General features: G+C 51.6%; 11 protein-coding genes across 11 annotated transcripts; 7 read left to right on the top strand and 4 right to left on the bottom strand.

Moving 5' to 3' along the window:
- Positions 1–95: 95 nt before the first annotated feature.
- Positions 96–851, top strand: BCR37DRAFT_385743 (RanBP1 domain-containing protein; the record flags this gene model as incomplete). The annotated part of the gene is made up of 2 exons (XM_040870382.1): positions 96–311; positions 360–851. The coding sequence occupies 2 exons, from the start codon at positions 96–98 to the stop codon at positions 849–851; spliced, it is 708 nt and encodes a 235-aa protein (XP_040727462.1).
- A 43-nt stretch (positions 852–894) lies between these two features.
- On the bottom strand, positions 895–2,135 carry BCR37DRAFT_211545 (uncharacterized protein). Its single transcript, XM_040866425.1, has 2 exons — positions 1,931–2,135; positions 895–1,879 (listed from the first exon to the last, which is right to left on the bottom strand). Exons 1-2 carry the CDS (start codon positions 1,961–1,963, stop codon positions 938–940), a joined length of 975 nt encoding a protein of 324 aa, XP_040727461.1. The 5' UTR covers positions 1,964–2,135; the 3' UTR covers positions 895–937.
- Positions 2,136–2,308: 173 nt separating this feature from the next.
- Positions 2,309–3,685, top strand: BCR37DRAFT_391073 (venom protein 2; the record flags this gene model as incomplete). The annotated part of the gene is made up of 1 exon (XM_040870953.1): positions 2,309–3,685. The coding sequence occupies one exon, from the start codon at positions 2,309–2,311 to the stop codon at positions 3,683–3,685; it is 1,377 nt and encodes a 458-aa protein (XP_040727460.1).
- A 48-nt stretch (positions 3,686–3,733) lies between these two features.
- Positions 3,734–4,843, bottom strand: BCR37DRAFT_385740 (acyltransferase-domain-containing protein; the record flags this gene model as incomplete). Its single annotated transcript, XM_040870381.1, has 1 exon — positions 3,734–4,843. The coding sequence occupies one exon, from the start codon at positions 4,841–4,843 to the stop codon at positions 3,734–3,736; it is 1,110 nt and encodes a 369-aa protein (XP_040727459.1).
- A 223-nt stretch (positions 4,844–5,066) lies between these two features.
- BCR37DRAFT_211542 (lung seven transmembrane receptor-domain-containing protein) lies at positions 5,067–7,186 on the top strand. Its single transcript, XM_040866424.1, has one exon. It carries the CDS (start codon positions 5,205–5,207, stop codon positions 6,777–6,779), a length of 1,575 nt encoding a protein of 524 aa, XP_040727458.1. The 5' UTR covers positions 5,067–5,204; the 3' UTR covers positions 6,780–7,186.
- Positions 6,863–8,551, top strand: BCR37DRAFT_211949 (uncharacterized protein). The gene is made up of 3 exons (XM_040866426.1): positions 6,863–7,006; positions 7,054–7,260; positions 7,327–8,551. Exons 1-3 carry the CDS (start codon positions 6,946–6,948, stop codon positions 8,457–8,459), a joined length of 1,401 nt encoding a protein of 466 aa, XP_040727457.1. The 5' UTR covers positions 6,863–6,945; the 3' UTR covers positions 8,460–8,551.
- Positions 8,552–9,363: 812 nt separating this feature from the next.
- Positions 9,364–10,881, top strand: BCR37DRAFT_401944 (nucleotide-diphospho-sugar transferase; the record flags this gene model as incomplete). Its single annotated transcript, XM_040871872.1, has 2 exons — positions 9,364–9,445; positions 9,491–10,881. 2 exons carry the CDS (start codon positions 9,364–9,366, stop codon positions 10,879–10,881), a joined length of 1,473 nt encoding a protein of 490 aa, XP_040727456.1.
- An 87-nt stretch (positions 10,882–10,968) lies between these two features.
- On the top strand, positions 10,969–11,936 carry BCR37DRAFT_211386 (uracil phosphoribosyltransferase). The gene is made up of 2 exons (XM_040866423.1): positions 10,969–11,590; positions 11,640–11,936. The coding sequence occupies exons 1-2, from the start codon at positions 11,055–11,057 to the stop codon at positions 11,773–11,775; spliced, it is 672 nt and encodes a 223-aa protein (XP_040727455.1). The 5' UTR covers positions 10,969–11,054; the 3' UTR covers positions 11,776–11,936.
- On the top strand, positions 11,846–14,215 carry BCR37DRAFT_212073 (uncharacterized protein). The gene has a single exon (XM_040866427.1). It carries the CDS (start codon positions 12,097–12,099, stop codon positions 13,822–13,824), a length of 1,728 nt encoding a protein of 575 aa, XP_040727454.1. The 5' UTR covers positions 11,846–12,096; the 3' UTR covers positions 13,825–14,215.
- Positions 14,216–15,655, bottom strand: BCR37DRAFT_213447 (uncharacterized protein). Its single transcript, XM_040866431.1, has 2 exons — positions 15,612–15,655; positions 14,216–15,566 (listed from the first exon to the last, which is right to left on the bottom strand). Exon 2 carries the CDS (start codon positions 15,351–15,353, stop codon positions 14,607–14,609), a length of 747 nt encoding a protein of 248 aa, XP_040727453.1. The 5' UTR covers positions 15,354–15,566; positions 15,612–15,655; the 3' UTR covers positions 14,216–14,606.
- On the bottom strand, positions 15,402–16,122 carry BCR37DRAFT_391066 (glycolipid transfer protein domain-containing protein; the record flags this gene model as incomplete). The annotated part of the gene is made up of 4 exons (XM_040870952.1): positions 15,402–15,566; positions 15,612–15,747; positions 15,790–16,041; positions 16,082–16,122. The coding sequence occupies 4 exons, from the start codon at positions 16,120–16,122 to the stop codon at positions 15,402–15,404; spliced, it is 594 nt and encodes a 197-aa protein (XP_040727452.1).
- Positions 16,123–16,926: the final 804 nt, after the last annotated feature.

The following is a 16,926-nucleotide window of genomic DNA, read 5'->3' as shown; positions in this document are numbered from 1 at the left end:
GCTGTATTCACGTGAGAAAGAGAAAGAGACAGCGACAAGGACGAGACGACTGGACCACTGGACTACTTCTACTGGACACTAGACGAGCTATCAAGATGTCAGACACAAAGGCAGACCAGAGCATCTCAGGCGCCATCGCCAACGCAGCATCCACAGTCAGTGACGAGGCAAAGGCCCTCTTTGGCGGGGTCTCTGCTGCTGTCACAGGCGCGTCCACAACCACCACCAAGGACACTGCCTCTCCAGCCACTGCTACTGAGAGTAAGAAGGACGCAGAGGCTGCTCCTAAATCCATTGCTGAAGCTGCACCGGTAAGAATCGAGCCCAGGGGGAAAAATGGGCATGGACTAACAACCTAGACAAAGACGACAGACGACGCAGCAGACGAGGACAAGGCCGAGGAGGAAGAAGCAGATGTCCACTTCGAGCCTGTCATCAAACTCGATAAAGCAGTCGAGACCGCCACGAATGAAGAATCCGAAGAGGCAGTCTTCAAGATGCGAGCAAAGCTCTTCAGGTATGATAAAGAGGCCGGCGAGTGGAAGGAACGCGGGACGGGAGATGTCAAGTTCCTCAAGCACAAGGAATCGGGAAAGACACGTTTGGTGATGAGGCGGGACAAGACACTCAAGGTGTGTGCCAATCACTACATTATGCCAGATATGACACTCTCACCCAATGTGGGCAGTGATCGGTCGTGGGTGTATGCCACGTCCGCGGATGTGTCGGAGGGTACAGCGACTGCTGATACGCTGGCCATTCGTTTTGCCAATGCAGAGAATGCAGGACTCTTCAAGGATGCATTCGAGGTGGCTCAGAAGGGGAACAAAGAGGCCTTTGAGAAGAAGTGAACAGGTATACTCATGTCAGATAGCATGCGAAACGAAAAGAACGGTCATCTTCTCCAACTTATTGCTCTCTTGACACGACACAGTTTCTATTGTGGCGTCGCGGTCTTGGGTACATCCTTGGATGTTGCCATGAGACTCGCGGTACGCGGCGGGGGCGATCCATGTGCAAGGCTCGTTGCAGGTCGACCAGACCGTCCAAAAGCCCTGCCAATACTCGCACTGGGCGGCCGTGTAGGATCCAATGGGGAGACACTACGCATAGAAGACTGTGAGCGTGTTGATCGAATGGAAGGTGGGCTCTGTGTGTCCACCTGTTTCTTTTTTTGTACTCGAGGCGATGTACTTGTCAATGGCTTCTGTGTCGGCATAGACCCGCGTGCTGTCGCCTTCGGGGTCTTGCTCGAGGGCGTCTTGACCTTCTGCGGCGTCTTTTCAGTCGTCGACTTCTTCTTGCTTGAGCCAACATTCGACTTGCCAGGGGCATTGCCAGCTTGTGCCATCAATGGCTCCACTGCCATCTCTGTAAGCTTCTCAGCTGTCGTCGAAGCCTTCCTGTCAACTTCATTGCTTGACTTGGCAGGTCCTTTGTTAAGCCGTGCCTCCGATGGCTCCACGACCGTCTCTGTCACCTGCTGCAGCGTCTTCTCTGTACTCATGGAAGCCTTATAGTTATCCTCATCGCTCACGTTGACAGTCTGCTCGACTGCCGTTTCAGTTGCCGCCTCAACCGCAATCCCCTTGACCCCTTCAATGAGCCTCTCCACACCGTCAGTAGTAGTAGTACCAGCAGTAGTATCTTCCTTCTTCTTCATAACAGGCATCGACACTGTTCGAAGGATAGGACTCGGCGAACGCTCAAAGAAGTTCAGCGCAGCACGTCCCTTATCCACTGCAATGAAGGAAGACCTTACACGACCGAGTGGACGCGGCGAGGAGGTTTGTTGGACTGGTGATGGCAGAGATTCATGTTGTTGCTGCTTGTCTGGACTTGAGCAGGACTGTTCAAAGAGCGCTTTGAGTGATTGGACCTAGGACGGTGGATGAGCGTCGATGGAGCTAGTTGAGGAGAAGTGACTTACAGATGCCTGTGAGGACTCGTCTGGGAGAGGCATCTTGATGGCATTCAGAGAGACGTTTGTCAATGACCAGGAAGTCAAGTCAGTGACAGATGACTACTGCAAGAGAGCAAAGGCCAAGGGGCAGCGTGAGTGAGCGCGTCTTGGGTACGGGCGATGGGTCAGGAGCAGCAGGAGGGAGCAGGGGGCGGTGACATTGAGGATAGGGGAGACATGGGAGCATCAACATGACGGTATGAGGCTACTGGAGCCTACACGACGACAGAGCAGCAGGACATCGAAGCAGACACGCTCACGACATTCGGCAGGTGGTCCAGCATCAGGACGCGCGCGACCGCAACGACCAAACAATCCACTTCCACTTTGAGCTTCTCGACAGGAATGGTTGCTGTAACGCGGAGCCAGCTACAAGAGCTCGATCCACCTCAGCCCTTCTACAACACAGGCGATACCTCCTCTTTTGCCTACAAGTCTGCCCTCGAGCGCTGGCCCGTCATCATCACACAAATCATCGATGACGTCTATAAAACAGTCAATACGCTACAATCGCCGCAAAACAAGGATCAGATCAAGGAAGGCCAGCAGATCATTGAAGCCATTGCAAAGATCAAGTATGAGGAGACACATGATCGTGCACTCGATCCACTGACGGAAGATGGCGGTGCGGATATCGAGGATTATAATACAGAACTGGCACTGCTAGATCAGCCAACCTGGTTCAATGTGCCCTGGCTATACAGTGAGTGTTATCTCTACCGCAAGATTCGGATACTATTCACCACTTCAAATCACTGGCAACAGCATGACCCTTTCTTCCGTGCAAAGGACGAGACTTTTCGTTCTTCTGGTATTGCAGTGGAGGAACTTGCTGTGCGATATGCAAAGCTCGCCGATGATTTGCATGCCCATCCATACAAGAGCATGTCTAAAGAAGCACAAAAGCTCCTCTTTATGGAAATGAGCCAGATTGCACTGTGGGGCAATGCAACAGATTTGAGCTTACTCACCTCACTGAGCTATGATGATTTACAAAAGCTGCAAGGTGCTGAAGCCATTAAAGCAAGTCAGAAGAATGTTCTTGTCAATGATCTCGACCAAGTCTGGGCATTGCTGGGCACCCTGCAAGGCGGCAGAATTGATATTGTCCTGGATAATGCTGGATTTGAGTTGTTTGCCGATTTGATGCTGACCATGTACCTGCTGGACACAGGTATTGCAAAACAAGTTGTCCTACATCCAAAGGACTTTGCCTGGTTCGTATCGGATGTTACGCCACCGGATATCGATCACCTCTTTGCAAGTCTAGCAGATGCAGAATCCTACTTTCCAAATGCAAAGAACAAGCAAGTCCTGCAGACATTGACTCGTCGATGGACGCAAAATTACAAGGACGGCAAGATTCAAGTCCATCCTGATCCATTCTGGACAACGGCACATCCCTTCACGCGATTACCAAGTCTTGCTCCAGCACTCCTCGAGACATTGACGAAAGCTGACCTGGTCATCTTCAAGGGTGACTTGAATTATCGCAAGCTCGTGGGTGATGCGACTTGGCCTGCTACAACAGACTTCCAGACTGCCATTGGCCACTTTGCCAAGAGCAATGTTCGCATCTTGTCTTTGCGGACGTGTAAAGCAGATGTCTGTGTGGGTCTTGCAGAGGGATTAGAAGAACAATTGAATGAAAAGCATGGCAAACTTGCATGGCGGACGAATGGCAAATTCGCCGTGGTGTCATTTCATGATGGTAAACGGTAGACGTTGCATTATAGACCATTAGACAAGCCTACCGTGTATGCGAAGCGACTAGCCCATCACGCCCACCATGCGTGAAACCTTGAGAAGAATATTCACAAGCAACGCAGCCGTTGCAATCGGCACGAATATACTCGCCACTTCAAACGTTGAGTTCAATCCCATCTCACATAGCACGACCTTCTCCCGGTCCTCGAATGCACGCTGTCCTGCTTGTCCCTTGTAAAACTTGTCCAGCATGGCCTCCTTCTCTGCCCAGCGCTCAAACAACCACGCTTGAAAACCAGCATCATCTAGTGGGATATCGCTCACTGCGAATTTCCGCCAGTGCATATGAACGGCTTGCGGTGGTTTCCCTTCAAAGAACATGGAACGCAGTGTATACTCCTTTGCAGCGAAATCTGTCTCCCCGAGCGGTTCATAAGCAATAGTGCAATCATATACCCAGGGACACGTTTCACCGAGTTGTTGAAGGCAGAAGCGTAAACCTGTTGTTCGAGGGAGGAGGGTGCGTCTTAGTTCTGGTCCATCGACCTTCTTGGCGTATGCTTGAGCAATACCGCGTGTGTTGGGGGAATGATTGGTTCCTTCTGGATAGAGGAGTAGCCAGAGCGGCTCTTCACGCTCTCTAGACAGACGCTGTAGTGTGCGTTCGAGGTTCGGTCTATCCCTCTCCCATGATCTCGCCATGAAGATGAATCCAAAGAACTGCATACCCCACCCAACAACAGGGATCCACTTGAGGGATTCTTTGAGGATAATGTAAATGGCACCGTGCAAATTAGAGGTATACGCCGTCCACCACATAAACAGCCAATCTGCATATATTTGATGGTTCGAAATCATCACTGCACGCGGTGCAAACGACAACTTGACGCGATTTGCAATATCACCAGGTTGAATCTCCGCTGCTGTAGAGTGATCGCCAGAAACAACGACGCGCGTCGGTGCGAACCATTGGACAAGCGTCACGCAAACAAGTCCGAACGCTGCTTTTGTACGTTGAATCCAAGCATACCAGAGGTGTTTACTAAGAAACAAGAATGGCAAGCCAAGGAATTGTGTGGCATGGATGATGAGGCAGTTTGAGAGGAACCAGGCGATGAAGCCGAGGAGACGAAGAAGCTTGTAGGCGAACGATGGCGATGCAGCTTGTGCCATATCCGGACGCCTACCTTGTGTAGCCAGAGTAATGAAGCAAGGACTAAAGAAGCAGCGTAGGAGCTATCGTCGTGGTGTCTTGGTGAGCAGCTGAATTTGATCTTTCGCGCTGTGGTCACGGAAACTGAAGCATCCGGGGCAATGATCTAGAAGTACAGAGACTGATGAGCTCGGAAAGCGGAATGCCATAGACTAGTTGCTAGGCTTGAGTCCTGGCTATTTCTCTATACCGCCTGAGAATGTGACTGCGCTCATTACCGCTGTGCTGGCAGGCGCATCCCACGACTGTCTACAACGACACCACACGTCAGGGAGAGCATCTGCGTTCAAAGAGGCCTGACACGAGGGCCAGCGGTGCAGGATGCTCTATCGCAGTTGTAGAGCCAGACTCTTCCTAGCCTGGCTCACTCTGTCCTTACCAGTTGTACACGCCAATGAGGTGCGCATCAATGAGCGCGATTCGCAGCAATGCTCAGGCATGTTTTCGCGCGCTAGTGTCGGCGGTGATGTCAATCCCTTCATTGAGCTTGTCCTCAAGAAAGTCAACAACAGCGCGCCAGGCGATGTGTCCGTTGTGATTTACGAATACAAAGATGTCGATGAAATTGGTGTGCCCCTGGGACCCCATACAACGCAGCGGAAACTCATTTGTGATGAAGAGGCCATTAGCCATGACTGGTGCGTGTTGGAAGAAACGGGACAGTTCTTGATTGATACGGATGCGCGCAATAATACGCAGTTGAGTATCATGACGCTTGCCATTAATCTGACGCAACCGGTGCCGATGCGCTATGATATCAAGCGCACGTCTTACTACTGCGTGTCGACTTTGTCGCTCCAAAACTTGGCGTACGAAGGTATTGTGGAGTTTCGCAACTCATATGGTGAGTTGCCGGCGGCCGAGTACTTCAATCTCCCCTTCTACGGCGCACTCGCTATTGTCTACGTCGTGATTGGCTTCCTATGGGCCTTTCAGTATGTCCAACACAAGAAGGAGATTCTGCCTGTGCAAAACTACATTACTGCGCTCATCATCTTTTTGTCAATGGAGATGATTATCATTTGGGGCTACTACGATTTCGTCAACTTACGCGGCTACACCCTCGGCAGCCGCGTCTACATGGTGATTGTTGCGCTATTGACAGCCTTTCGAAATTCCTTCTCCTTCTTCATGATCCTGATTGTCAGTTTGGGCTACAGTGTTGTACGGCCGTCCCTCGGCCAAGCAATGGTGCGTGCTCGAATCCTGGCTGTCTTGCATTTTGCCTTTGGCGTGATTTACTCAGTCATGTCGATGGCGGTGAAGGCAGAAACAGCAAGCTTCTGGATCCTCCTCGTCATCTTGCCACTCTCTGCAACCATGACCACCTTCTACCTCTGGACACTGAGTGCACTACAAACCACCATCAAGGAACTCATGGCACGTCGACAGTCGCAAAAGGCACTCATGTACAAGCGCCTCTGGGGTATCATCATCTGGTCTGTGGCTGTGGTGGTTATTTTCATCATGCTCAATACCATCACCATTGCCAATCGCTCACCAGACTTTGTCCCCACACACTGGAAGAATCGATTTGTGCTGGATGGATGGCTGAATACCTTGTATTTAACAGTGTTTGGGACTATTGTCTTTCTATGGCGGCCGACGGCAGACAATCGCAGATTTGCCATGTCGGAGGAAGTCAGGCAAGAGGATTATGAGATGGATGTGGATGTACGATCAGATGACGGGGAGATGGATGAGGAGGAAGACAGACCACGACAGGGACTGGCTGTGGCCTCTTCTGGCTTGAGCAAATCTGCCAAGTTGGACAGGCGGCACACGGGCGGTGCTTCTTCAGGCACTGGTGAAGATGCCACGCTGTTTGCCGTGGGCGAGGATGGCTTTGAGGAGGTCTCTGATGCAGATGACCACGATGAAGACTCGAAGACGTGAACAGAGTCACGTGACCTCCACCTAGAATTTTCAGAATTTGCGAAGACTTCACAGACTTGGACCCGCAAGGCTCCTCCCTAGCTACTGACTTCCCCCTTCTCTCCTTTGTTTCTGTCTTTCGGAAACAACTGTAGAGTAGCGCATCCAGTAGAACAACCAATCAATCATGCCGCCTAAAAAGAACAAGGGCGTCAAGCTCTCCCTCGCAGAATTCAATGTCGACCAATGTATGCTCAAATAACCTATTGCTAGCTTTTGACTAACCTTGCGCTAGCCACCGGGACGAATTGGGCTGATGAGGAGATGGACATGCCTGTTGTCCCAGGCTTCGCTTCCGCCCAACCAGGATTCGCTAGCTCTGGCGGCGGTGGTGATCGATGGGGTTCAGGCCCAGGTGGCCCTCCAAGACGCGACTACGGTGCAGGTCGTTCAGGTGGTGGCGGTGATGATTTTGGCGCTGGTCCTGATCGTGGGTATGGAGGTGGCCGTCCCTCTGCTTTTGGTGGAGCAGGGGGCGGCGGCGACTTTGAATCTCGAGGGTATGCAGTACGTGACCCAATCCCCATGCCAGACCGACCTCCCTTCACCTCTCACATTGGTAATTTGACGTTCGATGTAACGGAAGGTGAAATCACCGACTTCTTCTCCAACCAAGGTGCAAAAGTCAAATCTGTTCGACTCGTACGGGACCGGGAAACCGATCGACCGCGTGGATTCGGGTATGTTGAGTATGAAGATCAAGAATCACTCAAACAAGCACTCAGTCTGTCTGGGGCTTCTCTTGCTGGTCGTGATGTGAGAGTCACCGTGGCAGATGCACCAAAAGGTGGTATGGCCGGTGAACGTGATTTGGATTGGGGAAGTGCACGAAGCAGGGGCCCTTTGCCATCAAGCGACAGAGACAGGCAGTCTTCTTATGGTGGTCGACCCGGTGGTGGTTACGAAGCTCGTGGTGGTGGCTATGAGGCTCGTGAACCAAGAGAGATGCGTGAGCCGAGAGAGCCAGAACGCGATCTGGACTGGAGCTCTGCAAGGAGCCGTGGCCCATTGCCACCAGCTGAGCGTGAAGAACGCTTCGGTGGTGCAGGTGGCAGGGAGCGACGTGGCTATGAACCGCGTGAACCTCGCGAAGGTGGTGAACGTCGTGAATTTTCTGAACAAAAGCGCGATTCGGGACCTGATTTGGATTGGTCTTCTACACGCAGGGGTCCAGTTGCTGGTGATGGAGGTGCTAGTGCACCTACTGAGCGTCGCAAGCTTTCTCTCGCACCTAGATCGGCATCGACTGCTGAAGGTGCTGCAACGCCTGCTACGGCTTCATCGCCTGTTGCTAGCACAAAAGCCTCGCCGTTCGGTGCTGCTCGTGCTGTTGACACGTCTGCTGCTGAGCGTAAAGCCGAAGAGAAGCGTCAGGCCATGCTTCAAGAGCGCGAGGCTGCACAGCTTGCAAGGCAAGAAGCTGCCAAGAAGGAGAAGGAGAAGAAGCCAGTGGATATCCTTCGTCGGACTGAAGCGTTGAGCTTGGCTGATGGCAAGAGCCCTGCATCGCCTGCATCTACTGCAGCCAAAGAGGCTGAGAATGTGGATGTCAAGGCAGAGGCAGAACTGGCTGCTATTGTCAAGAAAGAGGAAGCGGCTCCTGTCGCTGAGGATGGATGGACCGTCAACAAGAAGAAGTAGACTTAGCTTAGCATCTGGACCTCTACAGTGTACCTTGCGAATCTAGTAGTCCTGGACTCGATCTATGCCCTCAATCTCCTGCAATGTGAGCTGTCTGAGCGTGAGAAGTCAGAAATCAGGCACAAGCAAATCTCATCACGCAGCAGCACACTTGCTTTCCCTTTCCCTACTTTGAAAATTGCCGTTGCACTTGCCTGACAACGCTGCCAGATCTCCCAAGCAAGCCCTCCGTCTCCTCAAAGCTGGTCACTTCCTTCCCTTGTCGGGAAGATCCAGTGATCATCTTTTTTAGAGTTTTCAGATCTTGGCTTGGCGTATAGACGGCAGTTTTGTTGCTCTGAGAGGGCTCTTTCAATTGCGGCACTCGGAGCTGGTTACAGCGGCTACAGAGAAATTTCAAGTAGGGGGAAATCATTGTTCTATCTGAGGAGACGGATACCCATTCGCGGAGTGTCATGTCTTTGTATTGAAGGCATGCTGGGCCCTGCTGAGACATTTTTGTACCTTTATATTATAAGAGCATTAGAGTATTTGCAGGATAGTACGTTGCTCTCTGATCTCCAGCATCCTCTCAAGCAAGTGAGCGACCTGGTCAAGAGCGTGTCTGCATTGCATGTGAAATTCTCGTCGAAAAGAAAAACAAAAGAAACAAAATTGAAAGCACTCTCAAGACGTTACTCAACAAACCTCCCTGGTCGCATCGGGCTGCACAGCGGCCTGTGTCACCGCCCCTCGCAAGAGTCACCTAGACTCAATCCGCCTCCATTGACTCCCCTCACGAGCTTTCCAAGCTGCGACGATCGACCGGGTCCAGCGCTGCACACGACATTCTTTTACTTCAGTCGCGACAGGTTTCACATTCATTTACTCGTCCTCACAGCGCTGAAGCTCCATCCAGCACATCATGCTGCATGCTCCAAAACAATCTTCTCTGCCCGCCGACCTTAAACGCGTTTCGAGTGCACAATTCAAAGCATTCCAACAAGGTCTACCCTCTGTCATCACAAAACACGGCTTTTGGCGACGGCAAGTGCATATCCGTCGTATTGGCAGAATCAGACTATGGCTTCTCTCACTCATTGCAAGTTTGATCACCACTGTTGTGGTGATTTGTCTATTGCGGAAAGAACATACTTGGCAAGGTCATGAACGGCAAATGAATACCACCATGGACGCGCCCTTCCTACAAGGATGCGGTGATCCTATTGCAGCAGCAGCAAAGTATCCCCGGGAAGATGCAGCATTTGTGATTCTTGCTCGGAATTCAGAATTGGAGAATGTACTGCATTCCATGTCGTCCCTGGAAATCCATTTTAATCAGTGGTTCGAGTACCCTTATGTCTTTCTCAATAATGAGCCCTTCTCAGACGCATTCAAAGCTGGTGTACGACAAGCGACAAACGCGAAAATGTCGTTTGGACAGGTCAATGCGAGTATGTGGGGGTTTCCAGCATGGGCTGATCAAAGAAAGTACAAGGAGGCGATAGCGCAACAAGGGGATCGTGCGATTATGTATGGTGGTTTGGAGAGCTATCATCACATGTGTCGTTTCTTTTCGGGCTTCTTCTTCAATCACCCACTCGTTAAGGATTTGGAGTACTACTGGCGTGTTGAGCCGGATGTTACCTTCTTTTGCGATTTGACGTATGATCCCTTCCGCATGATGAAACAGCAAGGGAAAGTATATGGCTTCGTCATTGCCATCAAGGAACTGGTCGAGACGGTGCCGAATATGTTTCGGTATGCGAGTGCATGGAAGCGGAAACACAGCATCAAGGATACGAGTCTATGGCCATTCATGCTCAAGGAACGCCCTAAAAAGCCCTCGCCACCTACAGAGACACCAGCAACAAAGGAAAAGCCGGATCCCCTCTCTGGTGAGCAAAAGGAGATTTCACCCGATCGAATGGAAGGCGATGCCTACAACATGTGTCATTTCTGGTCCAACTTTGAGATTGCGCGTGTGGATTTCTTTCAAAGCGATGCATACACGTCCTTCTTCCAAGAAATGGACAAGTCTGGTGGATTTTGGCTTGAGCGATGGGGTGATGCACCGATTCATACACTGGGTGCTGCATTGTTGTTGGAGGCGGATCAGGTGCATTATTTCAGGGACATTGGGTATCAGCATACAGACATTATGCATTGTCCTGCGAATGCACCAAAGCAAGGAAAACGGCCGCCGACTGTACCCCTCGCCTTCAAAGAGCCTGAACCAGCTGCTACCAAGGCTCCTGCTGATAATGCAAAGAAGGAAGCGCTCAAGATTGAAAGGGAACAGCTTCCAGCGTCCTGGGATCGGCCCAAGAGTGGTGGCTCGGGGTGTCGGTGTACGTGCCCGCATGGATTCGAGGAGGTTGAGTGGAAGGATGGGACGTGTATGAATGAATGGGCTCAGATTATGGGCGGCTGGCTAGATTGATGTCTTTGTTTCTAGTCTATCCCATGCATAGACAGAGAGGCCAAGCAAGTGCATGCTCATGGCTCCCATCTCGTCGTATCTTCCCGCAAAAGTGTGGAGCCAGCAGAGATAAGCAGCACCAGCACCAGCACCAGCACCAAGAGACTCCCTAGTGTCGCAGTGCTACAGGATACATGTCTGCATCCCTCCCAGCGAATGTGCGCGTCTCAAAACATCCAGTCATCCATGCAAAACTGAGCCAATTGCGCTCTCGCACGCTCGATACGCGTCTCGCGCGCTTACTCGCCGATGAGATTGCCTCCCTACTCGCATATGAAGCAACGGCAACGTCATTAACGACACAGATTGCAGGACAGGGTGAAACGCCCATTGGCGCTGCGTATGATGTGCTCGCCTTGACACCCGGCAGGTTGTGTCTGGTGCCTATCCTACGATCTGGCTTGGCGATGACGGATCCCTTTTTACGGGTCCTGCCGACGTTGACAGAAGTGCATCATCTCGGCTTATTCAGGGAGGAACATACACAGAATGCGATTGAGTATTATAATAAAGTACCAAAGCAAGATGCCGTCAAGGGCCCGATTGAACAGGCGTTTTTGGTGGATCCGATTGTCGCTACGGGGAATACGGCGTGTGCTGCGATTCAGATCTTGAAGGAGTGGGGGATCAAGAAGATTGTACTGACGTGCATGCTTGCCTCTGAGGCTGGGTAAGTCTCCGTTCCCTTTGCTTGAGGGCTGATACTAACTGATATGTAGATTGAGGAGGGCCGCAGCAGAGTGGCCTGAGGGAGTCGAGATTGTGGTGGGTGCGGTGGATGCAGGCTTGACGGATAAGCTGTACATTACGCCTGGCCTGGGTGACATTGGCGATCGTCTCTTCCAGACCAAGTAGTCAGTTGCTGTCTGCTCTAGTCTAGTCTACTCTACTCTTCTACTCTACTAATCTACTCAGTCTACTCTAGTAGTTAGTAGTCAGTCGTCTGTCTGTTCCTGCTTCCCATCTGAGGCTGCCGCCGACTCAACGCGACTCACAAGACGACACAAAGGCGACACTCCTCTGTGCCTCTACCCAGCTCCTGTCCTCAACGGGAGCATACTTTTCAGAGTCGCAGACAGCTACACTACCGCTTCTCGTGACTAGTGCAGAGATCCAGCGTCTACAACAGACAGCGCATCCACCAACATCCAGAACCAAGATAGTCTGCCCCACACCATGACTTCATCGCTTCAGACAGCCTCGAAGGATCCTGCAAAGGCAGTAGACACAAGTATGCTAGATGAGTATGAGCTGGTCCAAACTGCGCATGGCGTAGCAACTACATACGCTTCCAGCAGCTGTGACGAGACACACGAAGATGACCTGTCTTCCCTGACTGAGCACACGACCGACGATGAGGAGGATCGCCACTCAAACAACGACTCGACCACTTCTCAAAAGACAAGTGGATATCACCCCCAGCGCACAACAGACGCAAGCTCCAGTGATGAACATCCTGCTGGTGAAAGTGGCGATGATTGGGAGGACGAGATGGAATCTCGACAAGCTGAAAGTAACGTCACATTACAGATGCCAGCAGTGCATGGGTCTCGAGAACTCCCACGACAGGAGGAGCCATTGCGTCCTGTTCAAGAGCAGGTTAATTTCTTTGATCACCCTGTGAAAGGCCCCATGGCGGCTATTGTGTCGTGGCTTGCCTTCTTTGCTTTCCTATATGCAGTGGGCGTCTTTGACGGAGAGCGAGACAAGTCGACTGCTACGGAGTATGCAAAACTCCCGCTCACCTTTGGCAACATGTCAAAGACCTTGACGTCTCTTGAATTCCATCAACTTTCTGGCATCAACACGCTCATCGTCCTACCATTATACCTACGCGTTCAGCATAACCAGAAGATGCCATCCATCATGGCCATTATCAAGCGCGAAGGGTCCAATGAATTCATACAAAGCAAGTTGTCGCTCGTTTTGGATAATCTCTACTCCCTCGACTGGTCACCCGCCGAGACATGGGGTACGCTGGTCGTCCAAGCGCGTTACAAGCTACCGGGTACGTATGCAGGATGGCAAGAAGACGCCTACTCTATCCATTATGAAAGGTTAGCTCCCCCTGCGCTACGACCAACAGACTTTGAAGATATGCTGTACAAACGTTATCGTCACATGGATGAATTGAAGGGGCAAGTCTTGGTCAAGCTGGACCGTCTCCTCAAAACTCTGGACAGCAGGTGGCCTGCTCGTCTCTATGACGATGATGTATCGATGAAGCGGGATGCAAAGCAGCCTGATAAGGAGTCCAAGACGAAGATGATGGGGTTTCTCAATAAGTTGATGAAGCAAGAGACCGCAGTACATGACCCTCAAGCACAAGCAAAACCACACTCTGCAATCTCGTCGTCAAGCACTCCCAAGAACCAAGTCGATGCTACAGACCAATCCGCAGTGGCTTTAAATGTTGCCAAAGCAGCAGCTGGAACCGAATCACCAACAGCCCCAAAAGCAATACTTGAAGCTGTTGAACATCTACTTAAGGGCCTCGAAAAGGCAAAACTTGCTACGAGAAGGGAAACGCAAGACAAGGCTAAACAGAGTGCAAAACAAGCTCTGCATGCAATCTCCAATGTCGCAAGGACATCCATTGTCAAGACAAAACAAGGGGTCGATGGATTGATGGGAACAATGGCGATTGTCAAGGAAAAGTCAAAGCATGGTCTTGAGCGCTACAACAAGCTTGTCAAGGGCGAGAAGGCAACCATGGCACGGGAAAGACTCAAGCGTGGAACGAAACGCGCACAGTCGGCTGCCAAAATTGCGTCAGCCAAAGTAACGCAAGCTGGTAAGGATGGGTATGTGTCGCTCAAGCATCGAGTCTTGGCACAGTGGCATGAACGACGCAATCAGAAGATGAAACAAGTGATGGCGGCTGAGATGCCAAACAATGATTGACGATGAGTCCAGCGATAGCGATAGCGTATGTGTATGTCAGTGAGCAGTGTTCAGTCTTTACTTGCCTCGTGCTGTCAACACTTGATGAGTCAATTTCAGGGGTCAGTCGTGGTCATTCGGGCCTTCAAGATGCAGCATCACTGATTCTTGAACTTACCGAGGACCTCCTCGAGCACTTTTGAGACATATATGAGAAAGCCCCGGCTTTGTGGTTGACACCATACATGTTATGCTCACGCGACCGAACATGCAGCCCGATATGCTCTGAAGGCCCTTGGACCCAGTAGCGATATGAAGTATCGTCACTTGTCACAGTGTTGCAGCAGAGTTGTCTGACTCCAGGCTATAAGTTCATGCTGCCTTGGCCACTCAGATGGGTAATGGGAACAGCGACCTCCCCGAAATGTATTTTGACCGATCTTTTGGCCCGAATTGCCACAACAATGTCGATATGGAAGCGAAACTCAAAGCAAACGATGCGAATCCATTTCTATCCTCTCAGAGAATGCTTATCCGCGATGCTTTCACAACTTGAGGTTGGCGACCAAGAGCCCGGATCTCCGTTCCAATCCAGTCTTTGAGAGAGCTACAGCCAGTGTCTAGCCTCGAGAAGTCTGGGACTGTTGTGTACTGAGCTCTGCGAATTTGACAGTGCATTATAGCCCTGATTTTGACACCAGAGCAGTCTTGGGATGAGCTGCACATCTGGCTTCGAGCTTTTAGCAAACAACGTAGTCAAAGCCTTGCCTTCCATAGGGTGAAGAGGGCAAAATTCGACAAGATCAAGCTTTATCTTGCCAAACTCCCTTAGCATTACCATTCTCATCCATGGCTTCCGTCACAGTTGGCGTATTGATAGCCTTCCCCAAGCGCTGCAAGACGGATGGATGCAATCCAAAACGATCCATCAACTCTGCATCTTGCGCGCCCTGCTTCCTCGCATCCAATAAGCGCGTCACTTCAGACATTTCTAGCCATTGTCGAGCAGGTTGACCGAGACTCTCCTCCAATTGTTCCGTATGCGCCTTGACGTCTTCTGCGAGTTGTTTGCGCGCTGTAAACAAATTACCGCTCGGATTCGCGGGTGCTGTTCGGATTGCTTTGGATGGCGTTGAAGCGGTTGCTTGGCTTGATGCAGGAGATGGTTTTGTAGAGTGTTGCGACAAGTCACCGCCGTAGCCGGCGCGTTTAAGCATATCAAGGAATTGAACATCCTTGCCATCCGACCCTTCTGGTCGTCTCTCACTCGCTTGTGCATGTATACCCGCTTGTTGACGGACGGTCGACGGTCCACCTAGTCCATCTTCCGGCGTGACTTGCTGATGGGTTTCCTGCTGCTTACGGCGTTGTTGGTCGCGTAAGACGGAAGCAGGGAGGGTGTACTCGCCTGGATCTGTGATTGGCTTGTAGAGCGTATTGAGCTTTGGCTTTGGCGTGTACCGCCGCGTGACTTTGGAGGAGCTTGAGCCCATGTGTGCAGCTTGTCTGGTAAGTCGTCTGGTAGGTCGTTGTATGGTAGTCGATGTCATGAAGTGTTGAACCTTGACCAAAGCATCTCTACCAATCTATAGACCATTCTAGAACCCCTTGCCGTACTTGCCCGTCTCATAAAAGACCTCGAGCTGCTTGACAATCTTCTGCAACGCTGCCGTATTGGCCTCGAGCTGGCTGGTGACTTTTGCCTGGTCTGCACCGAGTTTGGCGTAAAAGTCCTTGCGATAGGGACAGGCCTTCATGGCGAGCTAGCAAGATTAGTCTCTGGTACATCGTAGTAAGAGCCAGCATACAGTGAAGAGTGGTTTCACGACGAATGAGTGGTGCTTCTTGAGGGTATCGCCATATGCCTGGGTGAAGGACACGGCCAGTTCCTCAGACGGATTGTCCAGGGACCTGCGTAGTGCCAGTGCCGTGAATGCCAGTCCTCTACACATTAGACATCTCGTACTGTATGCGCCGTCTTCTTACCGTAGGAGCCACAAGAGACCCTCTGTCGCCGTCCGCTTCTTCTCGGTGACTTCGCCCTTGACGAGCTGTTCCAGGGAAGCACACTGCGCAGGATGCGACTGCTGACGTGCTTTGATCTTATTGATGTTGCCCGTCATGTCATTCTGGACAATGGCAAAGGCAGAGGAGCCCAGCAAGTCAAAGAGCTTGACCAGCGCTGTTGCTGCTTCAAGGAACTCGGTCGTGCTGACGCCTTGCTCTGTGATGGGGACTCTGGATGCTGTCAGCCATGTCAAGGGAGATGGATGCTTACTCTGGCCACTGCCTCTTCTGCTGATCGAACCAGGTGCTCATTGCTCTTACTTGGTCCAGGTCGCTGATAGTTCTTGTTGCTGGTTGCACAAACACAAACAAGCGACGACGACTGCTACTACTACTACTACTGCTACTACTGCTACTGCTGATACTGCTGCTATTGCTTGTACTGCTACTGCTACTCCTACTCCTACGACGGCTCATGGCGCGCACAGGCCGCTGACAAGACACACACGCCTAAAGATGTCCTCACAAAGCGCACTTAGCGCAGACATGGCTCCTGCCAACATGGAGCAAGGCACCTGCTACACCGCCTTCAAGCTAGCCCATGCAAGTCCAGCCCACCTACACAGCACCACCACCGTGCGCTTCGTAGGGCCCATCCCTACAGGCTGGATGTCGGCGCATAGGAAGCATTACCTGCGTCCGCGCACCCATTATCATTCTTGCGCATCGTCATTTCAAGCAGCAGTCGCGGCCAACGACGGCGAGGCGACGCGGCAGTGTCAAGGGGCTATGAAGCGCCCAGAGTCATGGCAAGCTGCAAGAGCGCTGTGTCCATTGGATGAAGTAGTGGAAGATCAGAACGAGGAGGACACATATGACCCGTCTGTGCAGCACGAGACATCAACAGCTACAATGGATGTGGCCACGATCGGGTCTACAAGCACAAAACGACCATCTACAAGTCCAACAGCGGCGTCCACTCCAACATTGACACGACCATCATCCTCTACGCCTATAAAGACGCTACGACCTGTCAAGTCTGCCATGTCTATTCCATTGCGCAACCCATTCGAGCCAGAACAAGCCTCGAGACCGTCTCTCAACATCACCTCTCCT

This window comes from Protomyces lactucae-debilis (genome assembly GCF_002105105.1).
Source record: "Protomyces lactucae-debilis strain 12-1054 chromosome Unknown BCR37scaffold_3, whole genome shotgun sequence".
NCBI classification, from domain to species: domain Eukaryota; kingdom Fungi; phylum Ascomycota; class Taphrinomycetes; order Taphrinales; family Protomycetaceae; genus Protomyces; species Protomyces lactucae-debilis.
The sequence above is the reverse complement of the archived record's forward strand: the minus strand, read 5'-3'. Positions and strand labels throughout refer to the sequence as shown.

Excerpts from the sequence above, each read along its gene's own strand:
- BCR37DRAFT_213447 (XM_040866431.1), bottom strand. The coding sequence starts at position 15,353 with ATGACATCGACTACCATACAACGACCTACCAGACGACTTACCAGACAA.
- BCR37DRAFT_211949 (XM_040866426.1), top strand. The coding sequence starts at position 6,946 with ATGCCGCCTAAAAAGAACAAGGGCGTCAAGCTCTCCCTCGCAGAATTC. Across the intron at positions 7,007-7,053 it reads AGAATTCAATGTCGACCAAT|CCACCGGGACGAATTGGGCT; the intron begins GTATGCTCAAAT and ends ACCTTGCGCTAG. Across the intron at positions 7,261-7,326 it reads TCCTGATCGTGGGTATGGAG|TACGTGACCCAATCCCCATG; the intron begins GTGGCCGTCCCT and ends GAGGGTATGCAG.
- BCR37DRAFT_211386 (XM_040866423.1), top strand. The coding sequence starts at position 11,055 with ATGTCTGCATCCCTCCCAGCGAATGTGCGCGTCTCAAAACATCCAGTC. Across the intron at positions 11,591-11,639 it reads ATGCTTGCCTCTGAGGCTGG|ATTGAGGAGGGCCGCAGCAG; the intron begins GTAAGTCTCCGT and ends ACTGATATGTAG.
- BCR37DRAFT_211545 (XM_040866425.1), bottom strand. The coding sequence starts at position 1,963 with ATGCCTCTCCCAGACGAGTCCTCACAGGCATCT. Across the intron at positions 1,880-1,930 it reads ACGAGTCCTCACAGGCATCT|GTCCAATCACTCAAAGCGCT; the intron begins GTAAGTCACTTC and ends CCACCGTCCTAG.
- BCR37DRAFT_212073 (XM_040866427.1), top strand. The coding sequence starts at position 12,097 with ATGACTTCATCGCTTCAGACAGCCTCGAAGGATCCTGCAAAGGCAGTA.
- BCR37DRAFT_211542 (XM_040866424.1), top strand. The coding sequence starts at position 5,205 with ATGCTCTATCGCAGTTGTAGAGCCAGACTCTTCCTAGCCTGGCTCACT.